The sequence below is a fragment of the Haemorhous mexicanus genome, chromosome 5 (genome assembly GCF_027477595.1).
Source record: "Haemorhous mexicanus isolate bHaeMex1 chromosome 5, bHaeMex1.pri, whole genome shotgun sequence".
Classification (NCBI taxonomy): domain Eukaryota; kingdom Metazoa; phylum Chordata; class Aves; order Passeriformes; family Fringillidae; genus Haemorhous; species Haemorhous mexicanus.
The window spans coordinates 11,715,076-11,741,113 of NC_082345.1; the positions used below are offsets into that span (position 1 = coordinate 11,715,076).

The window sequence follows — 26,038 nt, forward strand, 5'->3', positions numbered from 1 at the left end:
TGGTGCCAGGTGCTGTAGTAAAAGCTTACAAATGTGAAATACTGTGTGGTACTCACTCAGAAAACCATGGTATTCATGAAGTAGGAGCACAGTCAGACATACATGGTTCTATAATCCAACAAATTTTCAGAACTATCCAAACAGCCAACTTCTAAACTTTAGTCTTTTAACAATAAGTGAATATTCTGCAAAGCTTACAACAATAACAAAGTCCAAACAATAGAGGATATGGAGTGGCAAGCACATCATGAGGTTCTTCTCCCACTTCACCCAGTGCCTGTAAACATTTGTTGAAAATTACTGTGAACCAAAAAACATTCCAGTAGAGTTATGCAAATACTAAAAACATAAGCTCTAATGGTGAAAGATTTAAAGTAACTTACATTCAACTTTCAAACCTAAAATTACAGTGTTACCTCACTGCAGTGTTGTACAGCTTTATAAGCACCAGGTGAGGATGTACCACTAAGTTACACATTGAAAAGAGGCTGCAGGGGATGGTAAATTTACAGGTACACTTAAAGATACAGTATAAGCTGCATTTGCCTTCAACAAATGACAAATCCAAGGTTATATTAGGAAGGAGAAGAAAGGAGAAAAAGGACAACTTTGCCACTAAGGTTAGCAGTAGCATTGTTTCACAGAGCTGCCTAAACAGCTGTATGATTCAATATCAAAAATAGTGCAATAGATTTATTGTCCAAGAGTTCAAAGGAATGATGGGCCCTGACTGATCCCAGGGATTCCATGTGGCATAACAATAAACTATTCCTCAGAAAAAAAAAGAAAGAAATAAAACCTGGTCGATTTGGTTATTAGGCCTCTATCTGGTGCAAGGATTTGCTGCAGTGTCAGATGTTTGTGGCTACCGTAGCAAAATCAACTCCTTGTACCAATGGTTTGTACTGGTGCAGTTACACCCACAGGGATCACAGGAAAATATTCATCACTGGGCTGAACCACGCAACAAGAGTAAGGGATTTAGGTGCTGGTCTTGGAAAAATATGCTTTTACTGCCACCTGAACAACCTTTCTAAATAGTCTTGCACTTTCATAAACCACACAATCAACAGAAGAACAAAGATTATTGTCAGACATCATAACATCATTTAATATTGGCAACAAAAATTACCTTCCATGCAATTAGACCTGAACTTTAAATAGATTAACATCAGACTGGTTTATTTCTGCAACACGACCTGAACTTTAAATAGATTAATATCACATTGGTTTATTTCTGCAACACTTAGGTGTGGCTATGAAAAGAGTTAAATGGTGAAGTAAATATATTCCTTATGGTTGCCTAAACTCTTTAGGTTTCCAGATGTCATCAAATCCATGTTAGACCACTGCAGCTAAACCCCTCTACTTCCAGATCCAGAGGATGAACCCAGTGTGCTCCATGCCCTTATATAAAGCTAAAACGGCTGGCATTAAGGAGCTTAATGCAGATATCATAGAACTCTAACTAGAGGTTATGCTGGTTCAAGAAAGCCAAGGAACATGACTTATAATTGTGATGAGAGCACTGCTCCATCATGTAATAAACTCACTCTACAGTTCAAAAATTATTTTTTGAAATATTACTATAACTGAACAATAAATTTATTGATATTTTCAGCTTCTGGGGACCACTGGATATGCAATGAACTGCATACAGTAGAAAACACTCTACCATCCTGAGATTTATGTGCTCAGACACTTCATTTGGTCCTATTTCACTCACATATATGAGTACCAGTGTTTTGTTCTCTAAAAGGATTTTAATGTTGAAATACAGGCAAAAGCCAGGGCAAATTAAATATTTGCCCATGTATAAAATCCTGTTCTTGGTCACAGCTACTACTCTGAAATTTGTAAAGTCAGCATAACAATTCCAAAGCAAGTTTACGTTTACACATTCACAGGCTGTACTTTAGGATGTGTAAAAATCTAGCAAGTATTTGATGGTAAGTAAGAACAGAAACCTGCAGCATCAGTAACATCAGAAGAAAGGACCTACGTCTTTTACTCCAGATCTAGCAAAAGTACATGGTGAAAGGAGATTCTTTGTTACTACTGAAAGTACATTTGTCTCACTGTTAATGCCACCTCCATTCACCAGTTCTGGCTGTTGATTTTTGTTAGATTCAACTCCAAACTTCACAGGCACTGCTGTGTGTCAATGTTACATTTGAGCTGGATACTTTTAATTTTTAGTACCACCCCAGAATACAAACACAGAACATACACATACCTAAACTGGGTTTGTGGCTAAATTGCTAAAGGATACTAGATAGCAGCCAAATCCAGCACTTCAGGAAGCCTGAGCAACAGCCCTGTAACATTAATTATAGTTTAACTTTCCTCTTAATGAAGTATGATCAATGCAAAGACAGACAGGGCCCCAAGGAAAGTCAATGAGGAAGCCCAGGCTCACGGGCAAGGACTGGAATGGCAATGGAGACCTCCAGTGGGAAGCAGGAGGGATGCAACCTGGTGGAACAAAAGTCACCAGCTAGTTCTCCAAGGTGCTTGTTTACTGAAGGAGCCCTCCACCTGTAAACTTGACACTCACATGTACAGGATAAATAATCAGTAAACAGTCCATGTTATTTGCTTGATTTTGTTTGATATGATGAGTTGCTCTAAAGCATCTCGGGACCGAGCTGAAAAAGAACAAAGGAATTTCTTGTTATTCAATCAGAATATAAAGGTGGTATTTGGAATAGGCACACAACACAGGAATTCTACATCTCTATTTATACTTATTTTGCTATCACAATATCACACTTCAGATACATCTGTAGTAATCCAAACCCTCCTGGTTCTTTTTCCAATCACCTAACTGTAAAGCATCACCAAGGAACAGAAGTTAAAAAACCCATAGGCTCTCCTACTCCATTCCACTGTTTCTTGAATGGATGCTGTTCCACACTTTTGGAATAGAGTAGGGGTTTAAGATGCTAATATTTTTCTGAAGTCTTTGGGTCTTCATCAGCATGCTGAAGGGGAAAAAAAAAAAAAAGATTTCCAAACAAACAAAAAAATCCCCTCTCTGAAGGCTGCTGCCAGATTTCAAAGCAACACTCTCACCTTGCTTTGAAAATCTCAGTGTATGATTATTATTTTATCCATTAAGTTATTCTTTGTTTGGGATTACTTATGGAATACAGTGTGCTTTTCAGAAAGCAAGAAGGTATGATTAGCAAGTAATTATCTTCCTGTGATTAGACCTACCTGTTATCAGTGGGCATCCATGGAACAGAAAAATGTGTATCTTGGGACAACAAGTAAGGACGGCTTCCACAGCAATGTCCGTCAGATTCACACAGCGCTCCATGTGGATCTCCTGTTAGGAAAACAGGAATGACAACCGCCTGTCAGAGCACCCAGAGTTTTAGAGGCAGAGCTTTGCTTTGCCCAACCCATTTCAGAGATCCCCAACCAGAAGGACTTATGACCTCTGTGCATTGACCTCATATGTGGTCCCGTAAAGAGCAGGAAAATACCCTAAGGAAAAATAAGACAGCTTTTCTTTAAAGAGTCTAAACTAAAAACCTGAAGTGTAAGAGCCTGAGATGAGAGATGTGGGACTCCAGGCAGCTCTTCAAAATGCTGTTTATTGTATAGGAGATGTTACAGCAGTCTCAGGTCATGGGTAACAGAGCCATGCCTACAGCTGCCAGCTGCAGCTTATAGGCAAGCCTGAAGCTGTTTTAGTTCTGGTTACAATGCATTATAGATTTTCCTTTGCTGAGCATCTTAATACATAACAACCAATCAGCATCATACACAATACCTTTACTATTACCTATAGCCTATCACAACTACTATCATTACCATATTACAGTCATTATGATCCAACCACATGAGTTAATATGTTACAGTTTAAGCTTAAAGTTGGTTTTCTGTTTTCTTGCAGTGGAAAATTCTTAGACCTTTTTTCTACTTGCCACATTAGCATGTTTGTTTGCCTCTGGTATCTTTCTTCTTTTCCTAAGACCTATTTCTGCTTGGTAAAAACATCTTTTTTGTTTGTGGTCAACATATCCTTTACTCTAGTCATAAAGCCTCCTTCCAACTCGACTTAACCTTTGCTTTCTTAGCTGTCCAGTAACAACTGGCTCAGCAATTCTCAATTTAGACATCTATTGTTCTTCTATATCAAAACTTGCTTCCATCTCTATTCTGTTCTCAGCTTCTACATTCAGAGAGCTTTCTGCCAAGCATACGTATCTGTGAAACTTTCTTGTCAAACTTTGATCTTTTCCAACATCAAAGGTGAGTTTTCCCAACACACACACAGCACTCAAGACATGTGAGTAAACTCTTCAAGGTGATTCCATGGTGTTTGAGTCCCATCACTTTGCCTATCATATTCTCCTACCAATTGGTTGTCCAGGAGAACAGAACCCAAACTAAATTCTGGTGTTTCCCAAATTTTCCCAAAACAGCCTCTGCTGAAGTTTCTGGTATTTCTATTTACCTACAAGGCTCCTAAAAGAAATCAAAGTACTTCTTCAAGATCAGACTCAACCCTGCTCTTTTCTTAATTTCTCTGCAGCTGTACAACTACTGGCTCTTGTACATGCTAGGAAAAGATGAAAAGCAGAATAACAAAACAGGTTATTACAAATTTTTTTCCCCACCTCTGAACCGCCTTACCTATCAATAAATATAATATATCAGAAGAAATGCGGAAAAAAGACCATCAAATCTAGTGAAATTAGGATTTAGTAAAATATACTTTGGAGATTATAGGGTAAAAGTAAAAAAGCCATTGTCTTATTGCAAAGTCTTTCCAATTTAAAAACTCCAAGGATCTTGAAAGAGGACAGAAATGAAAGTCAGTCAGTAAAAACCCTCCCTCCTATGTAATGCTATTGATAATAGTAATTGTAATTTTAAAATGCAGGTATTTTCCTTTGTTCATCCCTTTGTTATTAGGTTAAGTCAGTTACCTTTAAATTCTCTGAACATGTTCCACTCACTAGTGCTACAACGCCATCATCTGTTACCTGAGGGAAAAACCACAATGGATTAAAGCTCAATTTTTTCAAGCACAGCTATTTAGATGCAAAAATCATATTAATTTATTCACTCCCTGTAGTCAGTGAATACACGTAACACTACGGTGTTTTCTTCCCGGCTAAACTAACAGAGAAAATTATCCAAGGTGGGTTTCTTCATTCTGTTAAATACTGTTTTATCTTCCTGCTACCTGATGCAGCCTGGCTTTCTGCAAGGATACTTCCAACTGTGTAACTGCTATTTCTGCAGCTTCCTTGTCTCATTTAACAGTGGGTATGTTAGTGTTCAGGAACACATAATCAGGAGAAATGATTATATGCAAGTGCTTTTATTGAAGAGCTCTGGGTGTCAGGGGTACAAACCCAAATCTGACTCCGACATGGGTTCAGGGTGAACATGTTTTTATATTCTACTGTTTTATAACTTTCATGTTAATTATTAAACTTATATTGTTCTATTGTATACATAGATTTCAGCCAAGCATATCCCCTTAGATATTCCAACATAGTTTCTCATGATTCTTCTTATGATTATACAATAATTATATTTAATTACTAAACAATCATCACATCTAACAATTATTTCATTTATCATACTACTTATGCAGGTGCGATGCAAAGCTTAACATTTCAGAGTCTATCTTAACATTTTCCAGGGCCCCACTATCAGGTACACTAATATGGTCAGAGCATAATACTTTAAATTTATAGGCTTAAAAAGCATTTCTGCTCTACCTAGACCAGTTTGGGTTGGGGAAAAAAGTAATCATAGCAGAAAAGTTAAAAAAAAAAGTGTAAACATGTAGTTACTGGAGAAGCTTTTACCTCATTTAAAATACACACAGGGAAACAGCTATTTTCTATAAAGGAAAAGAAGCAGGGAAATAAAAAAGCAATTAAATAAGTCTGGAGAAATAAGAGTTAAATAGCAATAAATAAAAACGACCAAATGAAATATTAAGACTCTTTTGATACCCTACTTCTGGAAAAATCAAAAGAATAATAGCATCTAAAATAAGAACCTCCTACATGATTTCCAGACTGACATTTCATTGTGAATGCTCAGTACTGGACTCACATTCAACATAATTACTCACCATCAGTGTCAATTGAATGCTACACTTACTGCAAAAAAACCTTTCCCTCGCTTCATTATCTCCCTGTAATTATGAAATATGTTACAGGATTGCTTTTGCAGCTTGTCCCCCCCTTCTCCTGCTAAACACTGTTGTTAAATCTTCTTCCCTGCCATTTCTGACATTTAAGATGTCATTCTTTCAGTGTTGACTCTGTAATATAACTCTGACAAGCACAATCACTCCTAAAATATCATTTAATTATGGAGTGTTTACTCCTACTAGGGGCTTGTATTGTTTGACATCCTAGATTATTACCCACATCAGTTTGTCCTAACTAAAAGCAGGCAATAACCTGTCCAAAATTCTACTTTCTTTAAATGGAATATTTTGGATTACTTTAAACTTAAAGAAAATTATTGCACTAAATAAACATACTAAAAAAAAACCCAAGGTAGATTCTAACAAAAGTTTATCTTTGGTTCACCATACATGCTCTAATACCAAAAAGTGTATTTTTCCTGCCACTAATAAGCAAAATATACCTTTCCTTTTCCTTAAGAGGGAGAAATTAGAAATAAACCATGGTCCTAAATCTTATCAAGAGTAAAGCTACAACAATCCCCTTTGAACTTTATCATGACAATCTTAAAAAAGAAGCAAACGAAAGTCAATTGGCCAATTGCCACTGTAGCTACCCGAGTAGATGAAAAGTCCACACTGTGAAGAAATGTGCAGTTTTCTCCTAGTGCCTGCAGAGATGCATCCATGATGCCTGAGCAGCTGCCCAAGTTCACTATTTGTAGGAATTGGCAGTTGAGTGCAAGAGCCAGAACTCCCCTGTCAGTTATATCACAGCACCTTTTGAAAGAGGCTTCACGCAGGTAGGGACAGGATAAGGCCAGTGCTATGACTCCTGCCAAAGAAACAACACTTGAAAGAGTTATTCAATCTCTAACATAACCACTATGCTGAGTCCAAAGGCTCTGGAACAGGTTTTGAAAAAGGAATAATTAAGATAAAGTGGAAAACATGTTGAGCATAGCACGGTTTTAGCAGAAATCTACAGGAGAGTAACCGGATAGCTCTGTCTTAAGATAATTAGTGCTCTAGGCCTGAAATTTACACCACTGGAGAGACTTATAATTAGTACTGGGGTAGCATTGAGGATTTCTTTTTTAAGCAATATTTACCCTAGATATAGTCTTTGCAATTTATTCTGATCTAACAAGAAAAATAAGCCAGAAATAAGATCCCAGTTATCTGTGCACAGATAACACACCTTCTGAAGTAATTCCAAATCTGTTCTCCTTGCAAGAATTTAAGTTGATTTTTTTCAGCTGCTTGCAGTTATAAAGCTGCAATAATGCATGATCTGAAATATCACAGTCTCGGAGGTCCAGAGACTCCACAGCAGGGTGCAATACCTGAAACAAAAACCCACTAGTTCAGTCAAACTCTGCTATGCCATCAAACATGTGCATTTTTACATCAAATACTTGTAATATTAGTCATCACATAGAAGTTTGCCATAGAGGGTGGGATTACCAGTCCCAGGAACTAAAAACCAAAGAAAATCTGATCTATTTGTGCAACTGTGCAGCTCCTACAGCACAAACTGTTTCTGTGACATATGGAACAGGAACACATTAATACTGCCACTCAAACAATGGAAATACAATCTTGGTGGTTCACTTGCTACATGTGTACCCAGGACAATGCCCTCACACTTGCTAGCAAAACTTTGGGGGCAGAAATCTGCAGTGCAAAACAAAAAATACTGACTTTGATCAAAACTTCAACCTGCCTAACAGATAAGAGTGATATTTGGAGGGTATTTTCCCCTAAAGTATTTTTCTTACCCACACACACTCTTTTGCTCATAAACAAGCACTCTCATTACCATACCATGAAGAAGTACCAAATCCTCATTAAATGGGATCTTTCACTCCCACAAGACCTAGATTGGAATTTTTGTGAAATCTTTCCCAAGAGAACATTTATGAAAGTTAGACCGAAGCAGTGGAAGGCATCAGATTTTAGTAACAATAGCCAGATACTCCCTTCAGCTTGTCACTCCCATCCTTAACTCCCAGGGATAGAAACATAAATTTCCATAAACTAGCAAAGATAACAGCACAGCTGAAAGGCTTGTTAAAGGCCTATTCCTCCTGTTCCTCACTCTTACAATGAACAATAAAGATACTACAAGGCAAACTGGCTGTTTTGCAAATATATAAGATTTTGAGATAGACAAAGGGTTGTCTGGATGCAGCACACACAAAAAAAAAAGGCATTTAAAATACAGGTTTATATTCTGTGGACACTTGCTGAATAACTTTATAAAACTTTATGGTAAAAGGGATTTAGAATAAGGAGTTTGGCATGCATGTGGATGGCTGCTCCAAGCAAAAAGCAGAGTAAGGGGGGAAAAGATGCATGGCAACACAAATTTGGACAAGAATATGGAGGTAAGAGATTAAATAAAAGTACACACAGAAGTTCAGATTAACAAAATTTCAACTGAAATTTAACTTCAAGCAAAATTCTTAAAAAAAAAACAACCCTAAAAAATAGAGGAAAGACATGAATAAAAATAAATAGGATACTGCTAGCAAAGAAAACTAAGATAATATGCCCAGGGAAAATTATGACAACTAAGGATATAATTGCAGAAAATTGCAGGAACAGAGAAAAGAAAACACATGAAAAAAGAACCAGAGCAGAATTTCCAGGGTCACATGGAAAACAGGCTCCAAGAGAAGGCACCGATGAACTGCTGAATGAAGACAAATACAGAGGAGACTTTAGAAGGAGACAGCAGAAAAGTCTGTAAATTAGGGTCTCTAGTTTATTTTCAGGGTAAAAATATCCTAATGGATTTTGTGCATTCATACACACGCAATCACATGGCTTTAGTTATATAATGTTATGATGTTTTGAAATTTTTCCTTACTGAAAAGCTAGCCTAAACCAGATTTTGTCCAGTCAATTTTTCCAAAGAACTTGATTTTTACTCAAACACTTAATTTGTGTAAGCACAAAACCATTTTATCTAAAGCTAAATTGTTTTGTTTGTAAGTTTTCCACAGTGCTTCTGCCTCTGCTCTTGGCTCCACTATCATGACTCTGAGAAACTGAGAATATTTGTCTCTTGAGTTACAGGTCTAAGCAGGAATGCACAGGGAGTCATTAATTTTCTGTTTTAGGAAGGCTAACCTTTAGCTTCCTTCAATTCTCATGCCTCCCTTTGAGGCTGACCAAGGTAACAATAAACAGACAGCAAAACAGATCTGCCCCTGAATTTACAGCTAAAGAAAGGTCATTAACTGGTGCCATACTGAAACACTGACACACATCAGTGTGCAAAATGGATGGGATAATTTGAACTATCAATTCCTAGCTCTGCCATCATTATATTTCAAGGAACCAAAATTTAAATAAATTATATGGAGATTAGTGTCAATAGAATTCTACCAACAGAATTCTAACAAGCTGCTGAAATCCTTTATATTTTATATATATATATATATTATATTATATATATATATATATATATATATATATATATAAAAATTATGCCTGAGCATCTTGAAACACACTTCACTCAGGAACAGATTGGTGTGCAAGAGAGGCTGCTCTCCTCTCCCAAAACAGACAGTATAGTTTTGAATGAATTCTTACCTCACTGATATTTTCATCAGTTATTTGCCCTTGCCTACTCATTAATTTGATCAGTTTATCCTTTATATTGGGTGGCAATGACTTAATATCTGCAGAGTATCTGGAAAGGTTCTTTGTCAAACACTGAAGGCATCTGAAATAAAAGAAAGTTACAATACAGTCAAAAAGAGGCATTACATGGTAGAATTAGAACAATCAATCCATATATTGTCATCTTCTGCACCCAGCTATGGTTTCCTCAGACCTTATCAGTTTCAGCTGTTCCATGTTACCACTGATTCAGCTGTTGCCCTTTGGGGTCACGCTGATCCTTCTGTGAAACTGTTCCCTAAGCAGCTGAAGGCAAAAATCAGCCCCTCGACCATTGTTTTTCTGTGCCTTCCTCAAGCTGTCTCTGAAATTAGGTTGCAGTATGAGCTGTTAAGTGTCTGATCTGAATGAAAATCCCCTTGACTAAAACTCTGAGGACACAGAAACAACACTGCCAGGACAAGTGGCTCAGTGCAGGGGGCAGCAGCATCCTAGAGTATTGCCAGATTAAATTTAGCATATAACCACAGCTCTGGAGTCCCCACAGGTTTGCAACAAAACATCAGAATGCCACCAAACTGCAGGAAATTAAACTCACACCAAATAAAAATTTTAAAGACAACAAAATATTAATGCTTCATAATCCTAAGGGTAGCACAAACTTAAGGCAGGAAAGAAGCAAGATTTCCAGCAGGGAAGCACATTTACAAAAACCACTGAAGTTCATACAGTGTAGGACAAGCACCTCTAGCAGGTCACTGCAAGGACACTGCATGGAGGAGACATTTCAAGCAGAACCTGGGCAGTTGAACCCAGGCCTTGCCTGCAGCCACCCCTACATACCCAAGCACACACCAGGACCACCTTTAACTCGTTCCTGCAGAGATGTGCAAGAATTCCACACCTTCACAGAACCTCACTGACTGCTGGATGAACTCCTGACAGAGAAGCCTGTACCAAGCTCTGTCTCAGTACATATAGGTTACACCACCCACATTCTTTGTCTTGAGATTAAACACCTTATCTATATAGAACATTCCTCTACTTGACTGCAGAAATTAAGAACAGTTGTTTATCACTTAAAAAAATAAAATCTTATCAAAGACAATAAGCACACCATTTATTATCATCTCTGAATACCACAGATGAGAACCTGCTCACAGGCAGGATCTGTGCAACATGGTGAGCAGAAAGCAGGGGCTTGTCTCACTAATGCACCTTCAAAAGGGACCTCTAAATTTAAAGCAACTGCTTAGTTCAAATCTGCAGAAAATACTCCAAACCCAACACAGATACATGGAAATCAATGTGAGCTATGCCAACTCTTACCAAGGCATATTAAATTTACCTTGAATGGTTATTAATATTAATCACGTTCATTTCAAAAAGCTAGTTGATATTCTCATAGCACAATACTGATTTGCAGTTTACACTATTAATCATTTAAATTATAAACGTTTTCACAGTAATTCTACTTTATAGGAAACTATAAAACACTTATTGGCTACACCATGGCAACTATAATCTTATCTTCAGTGCTTTAAGGTACAAATAACAATCTAACTGTACTCTTTGCTAGCTATTCTCCTTTTATCTTTCAAATGAAATATTTTACTCCTGTGCTGTTTCTAACTTCCTCCAGAACACAAAGGAATTTGACATTGAAGATAATGCAGAGAATAGAAATTTTCAGTTCCCCTTTAGAGTTGCAAGATAGAGCTTAAAGATCAGAAAATTACATAAAATAATAAAAAAGTAGACACACAGGATGCTAAATGTAGCTGCAACCAGTGGGTAAACAGACAATGAGGAATATAGAGGCTTTTGTGCAGAAGTTATGCAACAAGAAGCAACTGTGCATGTCCTAAGAAAAGTTCAAGGCAAAGTCACCCTTTGCAACACTGGGGACACTTGGTGACCACCAGAGACCCCTTCAGACCCTCTAGGACCACAATGTTATAAATGAGAAGTTTGACTAGGCCAATATTCAAGCAACAATCAATTTATTAATTAATATGGTAAAGTATGAGCAATATGTGGTGGGTACAGTGGGGGCAGTTTTCCCTCCAACTGCACACTGATGGTTGAGGCTTACAGGTATTTATAGGGGTACTCATAAGCTTTCTCAGCAGTTTCTATTCCAAATTTTTACGTCACAGTTCTATACACTATTGTGATTTAGTCTTCTCAGGATGTACATCCTGAAAGGAGTGTCCCGGATGGTGGGGTCCAGCTTCCAGATGTGGGTCCAACTTTTAATTTCAAGGATAGTGATGTCCAGCCTCCCTTGGTCAAAACTATCAATCAATGAGTTGATGTTCATCTTCCCTTTCTCAAGCTGCTTTTCGCTGTTTTGTTAGGGCCTCGAGATAAGCATGCTTCCTTTTTATATAGTCCAAAGCTATAGTTTCAAGGATACAAGCAATATTCTAAAATTATACTTCAGAAGGTTATCATTGCAGAACTCTTTAAGGCTTAACTACAAGCAAAGAGCAACATCCTTAACACTTTAATTCAAATGCTCCTAAATCAACCAAGGTTAATTGCAAACAAAAGATAGGTTCAAAGGCTTTCTTCCATGCTTTACTTTCCTCAGTTATTATTAGAATTCATCTTTGTAATTGTCCCATGGTCGCTCTCCACACATATCACAATCACAAATATACACGTTGCCTTTATTTACCTGACATAAAACACAGCTTTGTATTTCACAACAACAGGACTTCCAGTGAGATGTGGATGCCTGAAAATTAGTTCTAGGAAAGTGATGTTTATGTATTAGCCAGCAAGCATGTTTAAAGAACACGTATGAGTACTATGGAATAGACATCTTGTAAAGCGTCACAACATACTCACTTAGAGGAAAAATCCTCCAAATGTGTCCAGCTATGCAATAAAGAATACCTGCTTTCTAATACTTCATATTGTGTAAGAAAACTTGTTTTCTAACCGATTTCTGTATCAACACGGAGAAAAACCTCAGAGCAAAACACCATTCAGTGCATTCTCTGGGGCCAGGTGAAGCCAGGGATCCTTAGCCGTCCCTCCACACCCGGATCTGTCAAGGATCACATCCTGTTACCTGCCTGCCAAACCTCGTCAGCCCTGTCACTCCCTGTCACCTGCCCTGTAGCTCCTCCCGAAGGGGGCACCTCTGACGAACCCTGCCACCTCTCCGCAGCTCCCGAGCGCTGCCGGGCCCTGCCCGCCCCCGCACTCGCTGCAGCCGCTCCAGCACCGCCGGCCAAGGCCTGTCCCCCTCCCTGAGCCCCTCGGAGGGCGGGCAGGCGGCAGCGTGTCGGGGCGGCACTCACAGGTCCAGGAGGAGCCGGACTTCCTCGCCGGCGCCGTCCCAGCTCATGGCAGGGAGCGAGGAATGCGGCGGGGCCCGAGGAACGCGGCGGGGAGCGCGCGGACACCTGCCCGGCCCGGCTCGGCTGTCGGTGCCGAGATGGCGGTGGCGCCCGGCGCATGACGGGAGATGTAGTCCTGCTCCCGGCCCGCCTTGGGAGCCCCTCCCGAAGCGGCCTGGAGCGCCGAAACTCCCTGCAGCCGCAAAACCGGGGCTGTCACTCCCCATTTCCAGAGCTTAATAGCTAGGAGAAAGCGTTCTCCCGAGCCTGGAGGTAGTACAGGGGAGGCTGAGAGCCTTCAGGCAAGGGCCGCAGTGGTTTTACGGGCTCCTTCCTCCATGCTGCCCTCGGTGAGGCATTCCACAGCACCGAGTTTCCTATTACCGCATCCGTCTGCAGCGATAAGAACCTGCTGTCTGCCAGCTCTTACGTCCTGCAATTAATTTTGGTTTTTGGGGTTTCCTTGGTTGTTTTTCCTTTCCTCTTTATATTTCTGCTTTGTCTTAGGTTGCAAATACGAGATGTGGCCGGGGATGTGTATTCTATTGCCATCTGTTAGAGGTCAGGCAGTTATCTTCTGCTAATTGGGCCACCTGTTAAAACCAGGTGGGGCAGTTTCCTTTATCTCTTCCACAACCCATCCTCCTTCCAGAATATCTTCTGTTCATGGGCCATTGACAAAACTCCCTAAAGTCTCCATGACATAACTGCATGACTGCTAAAATTACATCATCCCATTGTGACTTGCTGTGCCCATGGGGAGGAACCAAGCGTTCCTAACTGGATAGAATCTGAGATTTGGAACACCACAGACAGCCTTTTCCCATTGGATTCCCAGAGGAGCAGCTTTCTTCACTGCATTCCCAGAGGAAGACCAGGCCCATCTACACCACCTCTAGACCTTCAGAAGAAAACTATACCCTTCTACAGGATCACTGCTTCAACAGATGCTGATGCATGACGATGCTGCAAGGCCTACAAAATATATTTTATAATTGGATAATTAGAAATATCCATTAGTAGGTAATTGGATGATTCAAGTTGTACCATTATGGTGAAAGCTATAAAACCCCCTAAAGAAAAATTGCTTGTATGTGACCAGTTTGAGTGCGACACCTCATGCACATAATTGAATATTTATCCTTGCAATGCCATTCAGTCATCCTGAGCCAGTAACTGAAACAAAGGCCAACAGGCCAAACAATTTTCTTCTGTTAAAAATGCATTTATTAAGCTGGCTGAGAGAAAGCATTGGAGCCTGTGCTCTATGAAATGCTTCTCTAGAAGCATTTATGTTCCATATAGAGTTCAGTGGGTTTATACCGCATTTTTACCACATTTCCCTGTTTCTTTTTTTTTGTTAGCATTCAATAAGCAAATAGTTAGGTATACATTCCATCAAGCTACTACGTTTAACCTATAGTTGATGCAAAACCGGCCACTCTTCCTTATCTCTCACCTGCACATATTACATCCCACTGCTTGTCTTCCTGTTTTGTCAGTTTAGCTTACTAAATTTCCTTCCCATTGTTAGCTATTCTGTTATACTGAAATTAATGTCTTTATTTTGTTAAGTTATAGTCATGTCAATATAATTCACATCTGTTAATTACAAGCTCCTGGTTCCATTGGCGGGCCTCCCTGGGATCAGGAGACATGATAAAGCTGTACCAAACTGTGTGGTACTGACATATTCTGTGTTCCTGAGTGACAAACCTAGACAGCACACAGGCCTGGCTGAGGAGCAACCAGTTCTTTTCCTGTTTTTCACAAGATTCAGTTCACCACTTTCTCCAGCAGTGAGTCTGGAAGGAGGTAGTGTTATGAATGAAGTTCTATATGTCTAATTTAAAAAACAACAAAACTGAATTTAGCAGCAATTTTAATTGAACAGCAGTTTTGTATAAATGAATACAATCAAGTATATTAAATATAATCAAGCATGTAGAAAAATTTGGCAGTGATGAATTAAGTATGATTAAGGTTCATACAAAGCATAAGCAAAACCGACTGGGGTATGGGGAAGGCTTTTCATCCTGCCTTGTGTACAAAACAAATGAATCCAAACTAAAGTTATATACTGTATGCTAATACATATTCATCAGCAATTTTCTGTAAATCTCCTCCTATTTTCAGTTCTTGAAATCTACATCACTGTACTGCATAGTGCATGCTCCACGTGTTGCTAGGGGGTCTCCTGGCTTTTTGGTGGTCTTCTCAGAGGAAGGCTCACTGTCTTCCTCACTGTCCTCTGAATAACCTGTCAGGTTGTGCATGTGCATTAAGCTTTGTGTTATGTAAGCATTATGTTCCAAATAAGTCTTATTATTTCATAGATAAGACCATTACTTTAGATTCCATATCTGGAATCATCCCAACTTTGCTCATCCCAAGGCGGATTCTATTTTAGGATCTTGCTTATCTCAGTACTACATCCTGTATCCTGCTTCTCACATGTAACATCTGCAAAGGGCAAATCTGTTTTCCCTTTATTACTTTATAACAAATATTTTCTAAAATATTGATATAATTACAATTTAGTTAGCACAAATCATATCCATTTATCACAGTAGTAATATGACTAGGGTAGGTTTACTGTTCCTCAGCTTCTCAGCTGGAAGTAATTAAATAATTACTAACCCAGTGACTATAACTGTCTAACCTCAGGAGCTGCTTCTGGAGCAGGTCATGAACTGCCAAACTTCACACACCTATGCTGTATCTCAAACTGGCATCAGACTATCCCAAGGAGCAGACACATGCTGCTCTTGAACTGGTTTGACTGCAGGCAGCTGCAGGAAGGACTTCAGCCACATCAGCCTGAACATGCGGAGAAACTGTACTGATAAAGCACCAGGCTATAAAGAGTGACTGAGGAAGTACTCTAACATAGACTCTCTGCAAAGAGTGAGGCTTGTGCTGGTATGTGGCATTATTCCTCCCCAGCTGCAGAAAAGCCTTGGCTGAGCTTCATTAGGTTCCTATCTGCTGATCTCTCCAACCTGTCAGTTGTCCCTATTCAGAGGGACATTGTGATGTTGCCACATAAAAAATCATCTGCACCTTGTGGGCTAACACAGTGCTTATTCTTCAAAAACCATTGGCCTGTGGAACTGCACAATTTCCATTCTGCAAGAAGAATTGGAAAGCAACTAGCCCATGTGCCAGCTTCTACCAGTTCACCGGACAGTCAGGTATCACTTTGGGGTCAACCACCAGGGACCACCTAAGGAGACTCCCAGGACAGAAGAATATGTGCATAAAGGGGTGGGAAAAAGTTAATGACTTCAGGGAAATTATTATCATATGTATGTTTATTCTGGAAAATCAATGAATATGCATGTAAAATACAGTATTTAAACAGGAGCTTTTCTTTATTCAGCATGCACAATATTTCAGAGGAGATATCCCCTCATGCATCCAGCATTGAATAAAGAATACTGGCTTCATAGTACTGCAGTGGTGTTAAGGGCTTTTTTTATTATTATTTTTATCCATTTTTGGGAACAATGAGTAACATCAATCACTGTTTCCAGTTTTGTATCATCTACAGACTTGGGAGCATGCACTTGCATGTCACATTGTCAAGGTCATTAAGGCTAGATGTTAGTATTGATGCAAGGGACTGGTCTCCAGAATGTCTTTATGCTGCTGATCTTTTGAACTCAGAAGCTGAAGCTGTTTCCAATCTCCCTCACTATATAATTATCCAGTCCATACTGGGCTGGATAGAAACCTGATGAAGCTCAATGGAAACCTGATCTAGTTAAACATGTGCCTGCTCATTGCACGGATGTTGCACTAGATGACCTTTAAAGATCCCTTTCAACCCCAACTGCGTTTTAAAGACTAAGGCAAATACAGCATTGAGAACCTAAATCTTTCTATGCCTGCTTTGTAGTGTGAAGTTCTGGTTCTGAATCTCAAAAGGAAAAAAAGCACAAGATGCTTAAGAGAAAAAGGTGTTTTTAAAAGTTAGTCTCCTGCCATGCTGGTAAACATGCAATGAGGCAGACCAGGACAGTCCTCTCTGGTGGAGCCACTGCTGTACGTACAGCATGCTATGGCAAGGTTCAATAGCCTCATTGTTCCTCACATCTTTACAGTGCTCTTCCAAGTAAAACAAATCCATTCATCTCTTACTGTACAAACCAAATGTTCTAGAAGGGTACACACTGAAGTTTGCTGGAAGCATTACACTTTTGCACATTCCCGTGGGAACAAGCCCTTAAAAAGAGCACACTCACTGCATTGTTAGTGGCAGCACACCTTGTATGCTTAAGCTTCAGTGATCCCTCATGCTGACATGCGCTTCTCTGTGACCAAAACCCAGCATTAAATTCTGCCTAAGTTCTACTTGAAGTCACCCACCTTTGCAGTACCTTTCATGATGGCCCACTGCAGCACTGGTTTTTTACCAGGTACCACATTCAGGGGCGGGTGCACATTCTCCATTGCAGAAGCACTTCTTATTGCCTTTTACATCCCTTGATCAGATTGATTTGGTTTTCCTAACTCATCCTTGCAGAATTAGATAGCTCCTTCTGTGCTTATGTCCACCTCTTGTATGCTTCCTTTTCATGTGTTTCTTTCCTTGAGTTCAGACAACTCTCCTTGCACATCCATGCAAACCCTCCTGCCATCCTTTCAGGTTCTCCTGTACAACAGAATAGGCCATTCTTGAGCTTGTAGAAAATGAAAAAGATACAAAAAAACCCAACCAATCAAAAACAGTCTTTCTTGACCTGTTGTCTTTTCAGGATCATATCAAGTGGATTCACCAAAGTATGTTCCTGAACATGCTGAAGCCTTTTGAAATCCAGGACAGCAGTCCTAGCTTTTGTCTTCTTTTCTCCTTTCAAGATCCTGAACTCCATTTCAATGGAGTTCACTTCAAGTGAAAACATTGTTTTTAGTGTTGAAGGATGCCGAGATAAGCCTGACCAACAATCCTAAGTTAAACCCATCACAGGGATGTGGAAAGATTGATGTTTCCTGACAAAGGCTGACACAAACAAGGATGTGAAAGACAGATGTTTACAGAAGGAGAAAAACAAACAAACATCTTATTTAAAAAAAAAGCTGGCATATCATGACTAGCCTAGCAACATGTTGGAATGCATGAAATAGAAGCCTCTCTGGGTTCCTCAGAGAGAAAGGAATGCAAGGATTGAATTGGAGCCTTTAGAGATATGGAAGTATATTAAGCCATGCTGACATGAAGTAGAAGTGTAAGTTTTAGTTTTAAATAAGTAGAAATATATCTTAAGTGCCTTAAGAGACTGTGTTAGCTAGTAAAGGCCCTAAAGTCTAATTTAAAGGTCAGTAGTGTTACTTTTCACAAATTAACTTAGCTCCAGACATAACAAACACATAGCAGAACATCACTTGCATTTCTAGATAGAACAGATGGAATGATATGTGTAAATACATAAAATTATATAGGTAGATTTTGGGTAAAAACTGACATTACTTTCAGCATTAGAATTAAGCTTTAGAATTAAGCTTAGATTGGTTTAGGAAAAATGTTTTAGAATTGTGCTTTTAGCTGATTGGATGATTTATGAATAAAATCCCTGTATTGGGGTGAGAGAAAAAAATGGAAGAAGAAGAAAAAAGTGTGGGAGCTGCTGATGCTTTTGTTCAAGACATCGGGACTCTCTGCCAGAAAACTTTTAGCATGGACTTTAATACTGTGAACTCCTTGCCTTCCAGGCTGATGTATTCATGCAATAAACAACTTTACTCCAACCAACATCTGCTCTTGTCTCTTTGAGGACCCATGACAGCTGATATCCTTGACAGCAACATATGACTGACATTCAATCACTTTGTGCTTTAAAGGCATAGTCCCATGTTCCAGCAGGAAGGACTTGTGGGAATGTGTGTGGAGGTTCCTTCCTTGAGTGGGGAGGCCCCTCAAGGTTAATCCTTGAGCCTGAGCAAAAAATATTTGCCCATGATCATCAGAATGGGTAACACCAATCTACTTGATAATTATAAGATTTAGTTTCAAAATTTAGAAAGCAAGGGAATCCTTTCTGAACCTTGTGTTTATATGCATATACTTCAGTGACAGCCAAGTTGATTATAAAGTCCCCTCTTTTTGCATAAGCCCTCATAATTTTCTTGATAACTTCATTCATCACATCCCCATTTGATTGTCATCATCTCTTCCTCATCATTCTTAGTATAAAGCTCTTACCAGCCTCACTGTCCTGTTGGCAAGGATGCCCCCCACCTTAGTCCAGTGTACCCCAGCTCTTCCAAGCAACATTCAGGCCTCAAAGAGCAAACCAGGTTCATAGAAACCAAACCCCCATCATAGCTGACCAGCGGGGCTGAAGATACACCAGATGGGCTCTTCACCACCACTCCAGAGCTATATGTATATATTTAATGCTATCCAGGTCTCTCCAATAATTAGAGAGCATTTGATGCCCACATGAAAAAGCAGCAGGCATCAATAATCAGAGAGCCAGAGAGGCTTCTGCAGGCTCCACAATAAATCAGAGTCCCTGAGAAGCAGCAAAATTCCCCCAGACAATAGGTCAGCAGACAGGCCCATTCCCTACAGCAGAGGGATCAGCATCAAGGGAGCAGCCCTCCTTCTGGTGCTCCTGTAGGGCTCAGGCAGTTCCCTTGGCAGAGCTCTCAGCCTCTTTTTTTCCAACCACAGCACTGAGCATATTTTGTACTTACAAGTGTGCAGGCAGAGCATAAGTGCTCCTCCCAGCAGCAGGAATGTCAAGCTTCCAGCTTTCACCATCCTGAGACTTTTGTACATCCCAGCCTGACAGAGTCAGCTGCCCCTCCCTTAGTGCATAACTCTGGTTTCTTGAAGCTGTAGGGCTTCAGAGAAGATTCAGTTTCTTTCACAACCCCTGATGATGCATAGCTGCCTCCTGCAGCTCCTTTGCTCACTGAAACATTTCAAAGGCATGTCTCTCCCTCTGCTCCACACCAGCACCCACCTTCTGAAGATCTGTTGGGGTTAAGACCTCCAACATTACAGAGAAAGCTTTTCTAGCTGAGGACAACAGCTTGTAGCACACCCCTACCACTGCTGAGGAAGCATGTGCTGCTAGGAGATAAGGCACCAGCCCTTCCCACACCAAATTCCCCAAAAGGCCTGTGTGTTTTAGGTAGCCCTCAGGCTGAGTGGGGGACTAGACCCTCCCTAACCAGTGCCAGCTGGAACAAAACCTCCAAGGGCCCCTTTAATCAAAGAAGAGCTGATAGTTCTGCTAGCCCTGCTAGCCTTGCTAGAAGTCAAGGCCTCCTGTCTATTCCCTACAGCATAAGGCAGCCTCAAGCTTCCCAAAGGCTTCTTAGATGCCCCTTGACAATGATCCCAGAGGGCCCCAGATCTAGAAGCACGAGCCCACACACTGCTGCTCTCACTGTTCACTGCTCCTTTTAGCTGTGCTTGACAAGGGAGATTCTTGGGACTATTAAGTTTTGTTAGCAATGGTGCCAACTCTTGTTATTGCTCAGTATTAACATGACTGAGAATTATGTTGGCAAGGAAGAAGGTACCAGAGTGCATGTTGGAATAGCAATTTTAAAAACTCTAACCAGCTGGAAAGAAATATTGCAATATCACCATGATCTGATCTGACTGGCAGCCTGTGCTGACATCTGGATACAAAACAAGGGGGTGGGAGGGGACACAGCTAGGAGAGCTGATCCCAGCTGACCCAGGGGATATTCCACACCATATGGTATCATGCTAAACAATAAAACTGGGGGGAGCTGGCTGGGGGACGGTGGCCCAGTGCTCAGGACTGGCCTCAAGAGCTGGATACTTGATCCTATGCAGGCAGTCCTGGTTTGTTTTCTTTAATGATAGCAAGATAACACTTGCAAACAAAGCATTAAAGAATGCCAGATGGATTCTGCATACCTAGTTGTGAAATAATGGCACACACATAACTATTTCATTTTGGAACATAAAGATCACCCTGTTTCCAGTGGTTGTTATTCAATTCTTGACCAAAAATTACATGACTCAGTGGTTGGCTGATATTCCAACAGGCAGTGCCTTTCTCTCTTAGACATCCTTCAAGATACAGTTTTCTAATAACATAGACAGTGTTTTGCAGATGGGGCATCTTGACAAACTTTGCTCAAGATACCTATGTATAGCAGACATTCTTGATTTAGGGTCAGTGAATAGATTGTGCAGGCATTCTTGTCCAAGGTTTAATTTCTTATAGAGACTGTACAACCACACACACACACACACACACACACACACACACTCACTGCTTTTGCATTACAGTTACAACTATTTGCTTAATGATGGCAGTGTCACTGGCATAGTGATGTATCGAGTTTACCTAAATGTGTTTGATTCTCTTCAGGTTCTGACACCCGAAGGACCTATACTGAAGTAAGTAATCATAAATCTTACTTGATTTGTAATTCAGAGCTCTGTTTACTGCTTTAGGAGCCAGGAGGTCACTGAGCTGTACATAAAAAAAGGAAACATTGACAGAGTTTAAACAGCAGTAAATAAATTTTATAGTTTCTACTCAGTCTTGTTTGACAGCTATTTTTTTTTTTTCACTTCACAATGATGGCTTGGTTATCCAGGCACAAAAGATGATGGGATTCACTCAGTGAGGATTTCATTTTCCATGATTTTGAACTCATGTATTGTGTGGGGTCTTGAAAGCTTTAGCCAGCCCAGCTCAGCTGCAGAGCTTCAGAATTACAGGCATAATGAGGGATCCCTACAGACATCCCTGTGTGGGAGACTGCAGTTCTCAGAGGTGTTTAATGCATCACATATACAGGGTGCCTGGAATGCCTCATTGTAAAGGGTGAAATCTTTTCCTGTCTTGGAATAAGATACACAGATAAGGACATCTGCCTAAATGGCCTCCTAGCAAAGAAGGGACATTTAGACACCCCAAAGTAATTTTCAATTGATTATTTATTTACAACTGGCAGACTTTTATTATATCACAGACTAAATCTTAGTCATCTATCATGTTCACCTTGAAACCTTCAGAATGATTTCTATTTTTTTTTTTTTTTGTACTACAAATCTTGTGACCATTATCTATATATTACAGTATTTTTCTTACATAGTGCCTTGTAGCCCATGGCAGGTATTGAGAAGTTTCTAATTACTCATGGAAGTTCTGGTTTTCTTGGACTACCCTGTATAAAACCACCCTGAGTTCTTCCAAGTGATGTAGCAAGTGTAACATATTATGTTCTTTGAGGTCAACAAGAGTGGTCTCACTGCATAATTTTATTTTGAAAATAATATTTATGACACTTCCATGGATAGTTCATCACATGGTATGAAGAGTGACAAAAAGGTAATCTGAAAATGTCTATTCCAAAATACCTGCTTTTTTGTTGTTGCAATATACACTTATCCAGAGATAACATTAGACTGCTAGAACAATTCACCAGAGGCAATGACATTTCATGGGGATTTTGAAAAATATTCCACCTTACATTAACTTAGAGAAGCTAAACACACATAGAGGTTTATTGCTTTGGCTTCCCAGCTGAGATTTGTAGTAAGAGTATTGCAATTACTCTGAATGGATTACAAATGTAACATTTGTATGTGAAAGGAGCAGGAAAAAACAATAGAGGAAGGGTTAAAAGACTGCCTTGTGTTGGTCTCTAAGTAGAAAGATGACTAAGAGCAGTAAAACTGGCAACCACCAAGGAACACACTGTTCAAGGGTACAGCATGTACCTTATCTCTGATGCCAGAAGGTTTCTTTGCCTAGCAGTCACCAACTTCTACTGCTTTCTGCTTCATTAGCCTGTATGAATTCTAAGATGCTCTTTCCATGCTAACAAACACAGTATTTTCCTAAGGAAAACTGTCTCATGTTCGTAGTCAGTGTAACTTGTGTCTGATCAGTGGTCTCTGCCACTTGAAACTGGGCTGGCTGCATTGCAGTAGGAGAGCAGACCTTGTATCCTGCTTTTGTCCATTCAAAGGGTGACTGTAAGTCAGTGATGGTGGGCTCAAATCACAGGTCATGGGCAGGTAAGGAGAAGGTACTTTGTACAGCACTCATTTCAGAGCTGGAGCTGAGGTGGTATTTGTGTAGGAGACCACAGGCAGTGCTGGGGTACAGTCAATTCTATAGTGATCCACCATGATTATACATATTGATTACAGTGAACTTCCCGGCTAATACGTAAACATCACTTTCTCTAGAACTAATTTGCATGCATCTACCTCTTACTGGAAGTCCTTTAATGGTCCTAGAGTGTTGTCTGGAGGGGGCTCTGGTGGTCTCCAGAGTGGTCACTGGAGTATCCTCCCCTGAGGAGGATGATTTTGCCATTAATTTCTGTTAGCACTGTTGTTTCTCATTACATGGCTTTGCCACAAAAGCCACTATATTCCTCATTGTCTGTTTATCCACTGGTTCCAGCTACATTTAGTATTTTATGTGTCTACTTCTACATTCTGTTATCTACTTCTTTGAAACTCATTGTTCCCATACTTGGATAAGTAAGGCATCATTATATTCCATTCCTATTATCAATTGCCTGTCACCAGGAGTGTGACAGGGGGGGCAGCTCCCCAAAACACTCTTCTCCCTGAAGGAAGTTGCTTGGTTCATGGGCCCAGCTGGGGGATGTAAGTTCCCAGTAGTGAGCAGTAAACAACGTTTGGTATGCTAAACTGTGGTCTAGATGTGCCAAGGCACTTCCTAATTTTTCCAGGCCTGTTACAATCTGTAAGTGCTCCTTGTTTTTTATGAGGCTGGTAACTTAAGCTGAGTAAGATGCCCCTGCTGCTCTGTGTTTGTGGATGACAACAGGCAACAATAAATGCACTATTTGTGGGGACAATGTAGATCTACAGTCTGGCTTGCAAGTCTCAAACAGAAGCAAGGCAATGCTGCTCACATTGTGTGCAAAATAAACATCAGCTACTGCTAGGAATTTTGTAAGCAGAAGTTAGAGTTTATTGCATATTTGGCACACTGCAAAGGCTCTCCAGTGAAGTAAATCTAAAGGGAATACCACATAGATATGTGACGGAAGTGGAGAGTAATTGGAATAATGCAGGTCTTTTGAGAGATGCAGTTGGAAAGCAATAGGAAAAACTATGTCTAAGAACAGTTTGAGGACTTGGTATTGGTTGCAGGTGAGTTATTTTGATCCAAATCTTTGCAATAAGTAATTTTTTTATTTTCTCTTTCTGCTTAGCTTGGAAACTCTCAAAGATGACAAAGATTGAAAATTCCTATAAATAAAGTTCTGTTCTTTAATTAAACTTACATATAACATAAACTGAACTTTCACAGAACACCCTAGGGTTTTCAGGTCATTGCAGGGGAATGGTTGGCAAATTCTGTTGGCTGACCAAGCAGTATGGGTAGACCAACACTGGCTGACATAGGAAGGAAAGAAACATGTTTTTCAACTTCACTGCTTTTTAACTTCACTGCTTCTCTGAAGATGGCATCCATCAGGAATTTCTGCACTTGCCTAGGCTCCCCTGTCCTCTGCTTTGCATTTATTTAGCTGAAGCTTAACCCTTTGAAACAGTGAGCCTGGCTATCTTTGTCCTTGCCCTTTTCCTTTTCACAGAGTCACAGAATGACCAGGTTGGAAGAGATCTTTGAGATCATCAAGTCCAACCCATGCCCAAGCACCTCAACTAAACCCTGGCACCAAGTGCCACATCCAATACTTTTTTAAACACATCCAGGAGTGATGACTCTGCTACCTCCCCAGGCAGGCTATTCCAGTAATTTATCACTCTTTTATTCAAAAGTAAAAACTTTTTCCTAATATCCAATCTATATTTCCCTTGGTGCTGCTTAAGACTGTGTGCTCTGGTTCTGTCAGTGCTGCCTGGAGAAAGAGACCAACCCCCACCTGACTACAACCACCTTTCAGGGAGTTGTAGAGAGTGATAAGGTCACCCCTGAGTCTCCTTTTATCCAGGCTGAACACCCCCAGCTCTCTCAGTGGTTCCTCACAGGGTTTGTGTTCCCAGCCCCTCTCCAGCCTCGTTGCCCTCCTCTGGATGTGCCCAAGCATCTCAACGTCCTTCCCAAATGGAGGGGCCAGAACTGGACACAGCACTCAAGGTGAGACCTCACCAGTGCCAAGTACAAGGGTAGAGTGACCTCCCTGCTCCTGCTGGCCACACTATTCCTGATCCAGGCCAGGAGCCATCGTCCTTCTTGGCCACCAGGGCACCCTGCTGGCTCATGTTCAGCTGGCTGTTGACCTCCAGGTCCTTTTCTGCCCGGGCACTGTCCAGCCACACTGTCCCCAGGCTATAACCCCCAGCTGCAGGGGGTTATTGTGGCCAAAATGCAACACTGAGCACTTGGACTTATTAAACTTCATCCTATTGGACTCTGCCCATCCATCCAACCATTCCAGGTCTCTCCACAGAGCCCTTCTCCTTTCCAATAGATCAACACACACTCCCAGCTTGGTGTCATCTGCAAATTTACCAGTGAAAGACTTAATACCCTCATCCATGTCATCAATAAAAATATGGAACAGAACTGGCCCCAGCACAGAACCCTGAGGGATTTTAAATCCAATTAACTCACGTATGTTGTATAATTTAGAGAAATTCCATATAAATCATACTTCTAGACTGATTTGTTTCTGTTAAATTGGCACCAAACTTGTAGTGCTGCTGAGGAAATAGCATACAAGCAAGGCAGGGAAAGATGGATGGTGCTGTCTGTTCATGCCATACAGAAATGTGTATTCTGTGCCAGATGTTAATACCAACATTTTGGGGATATTCTGTTTAAAGTAAAATAAAAGCTTGCAGAAACAGCTTTGTGGTATGTTTAGTTAATGGTTGCTGTAGAAAAAGCTGCTGGGATGTGGTTGTCAATAATCATGCACTAGA

General features: G+C 40.3%; 1 protein-coding gene across 1 annotated transcript; it reads right to left on the bottom strand.

Moving 5' to 3' along the window:
- Positions 1-137: 137 nt before the first annotated feature.
- Positions 138-13,290, bottom strand: AMN1 (antagonist of mitotic exit network 1 homolog). The gene is given in 8 exon segments (XM_059845893.1): positions 138-2,648; positions 3,220-3,331; positions 4,944-5,000; positions 6,787-7,004; positions 7,371-7,515; positions 9,773-9,905; positions 13,117-13,215; positions 13,217-13,290. Coding segments are annotated over 8 exon segments (897 nt in total). The 5' UTR covers positions 13,276-13,290; the 3' UTR covers positions 138-2,574.
- Positions 13,291-26,038: the final 12,748 nt, after the last annotated feature.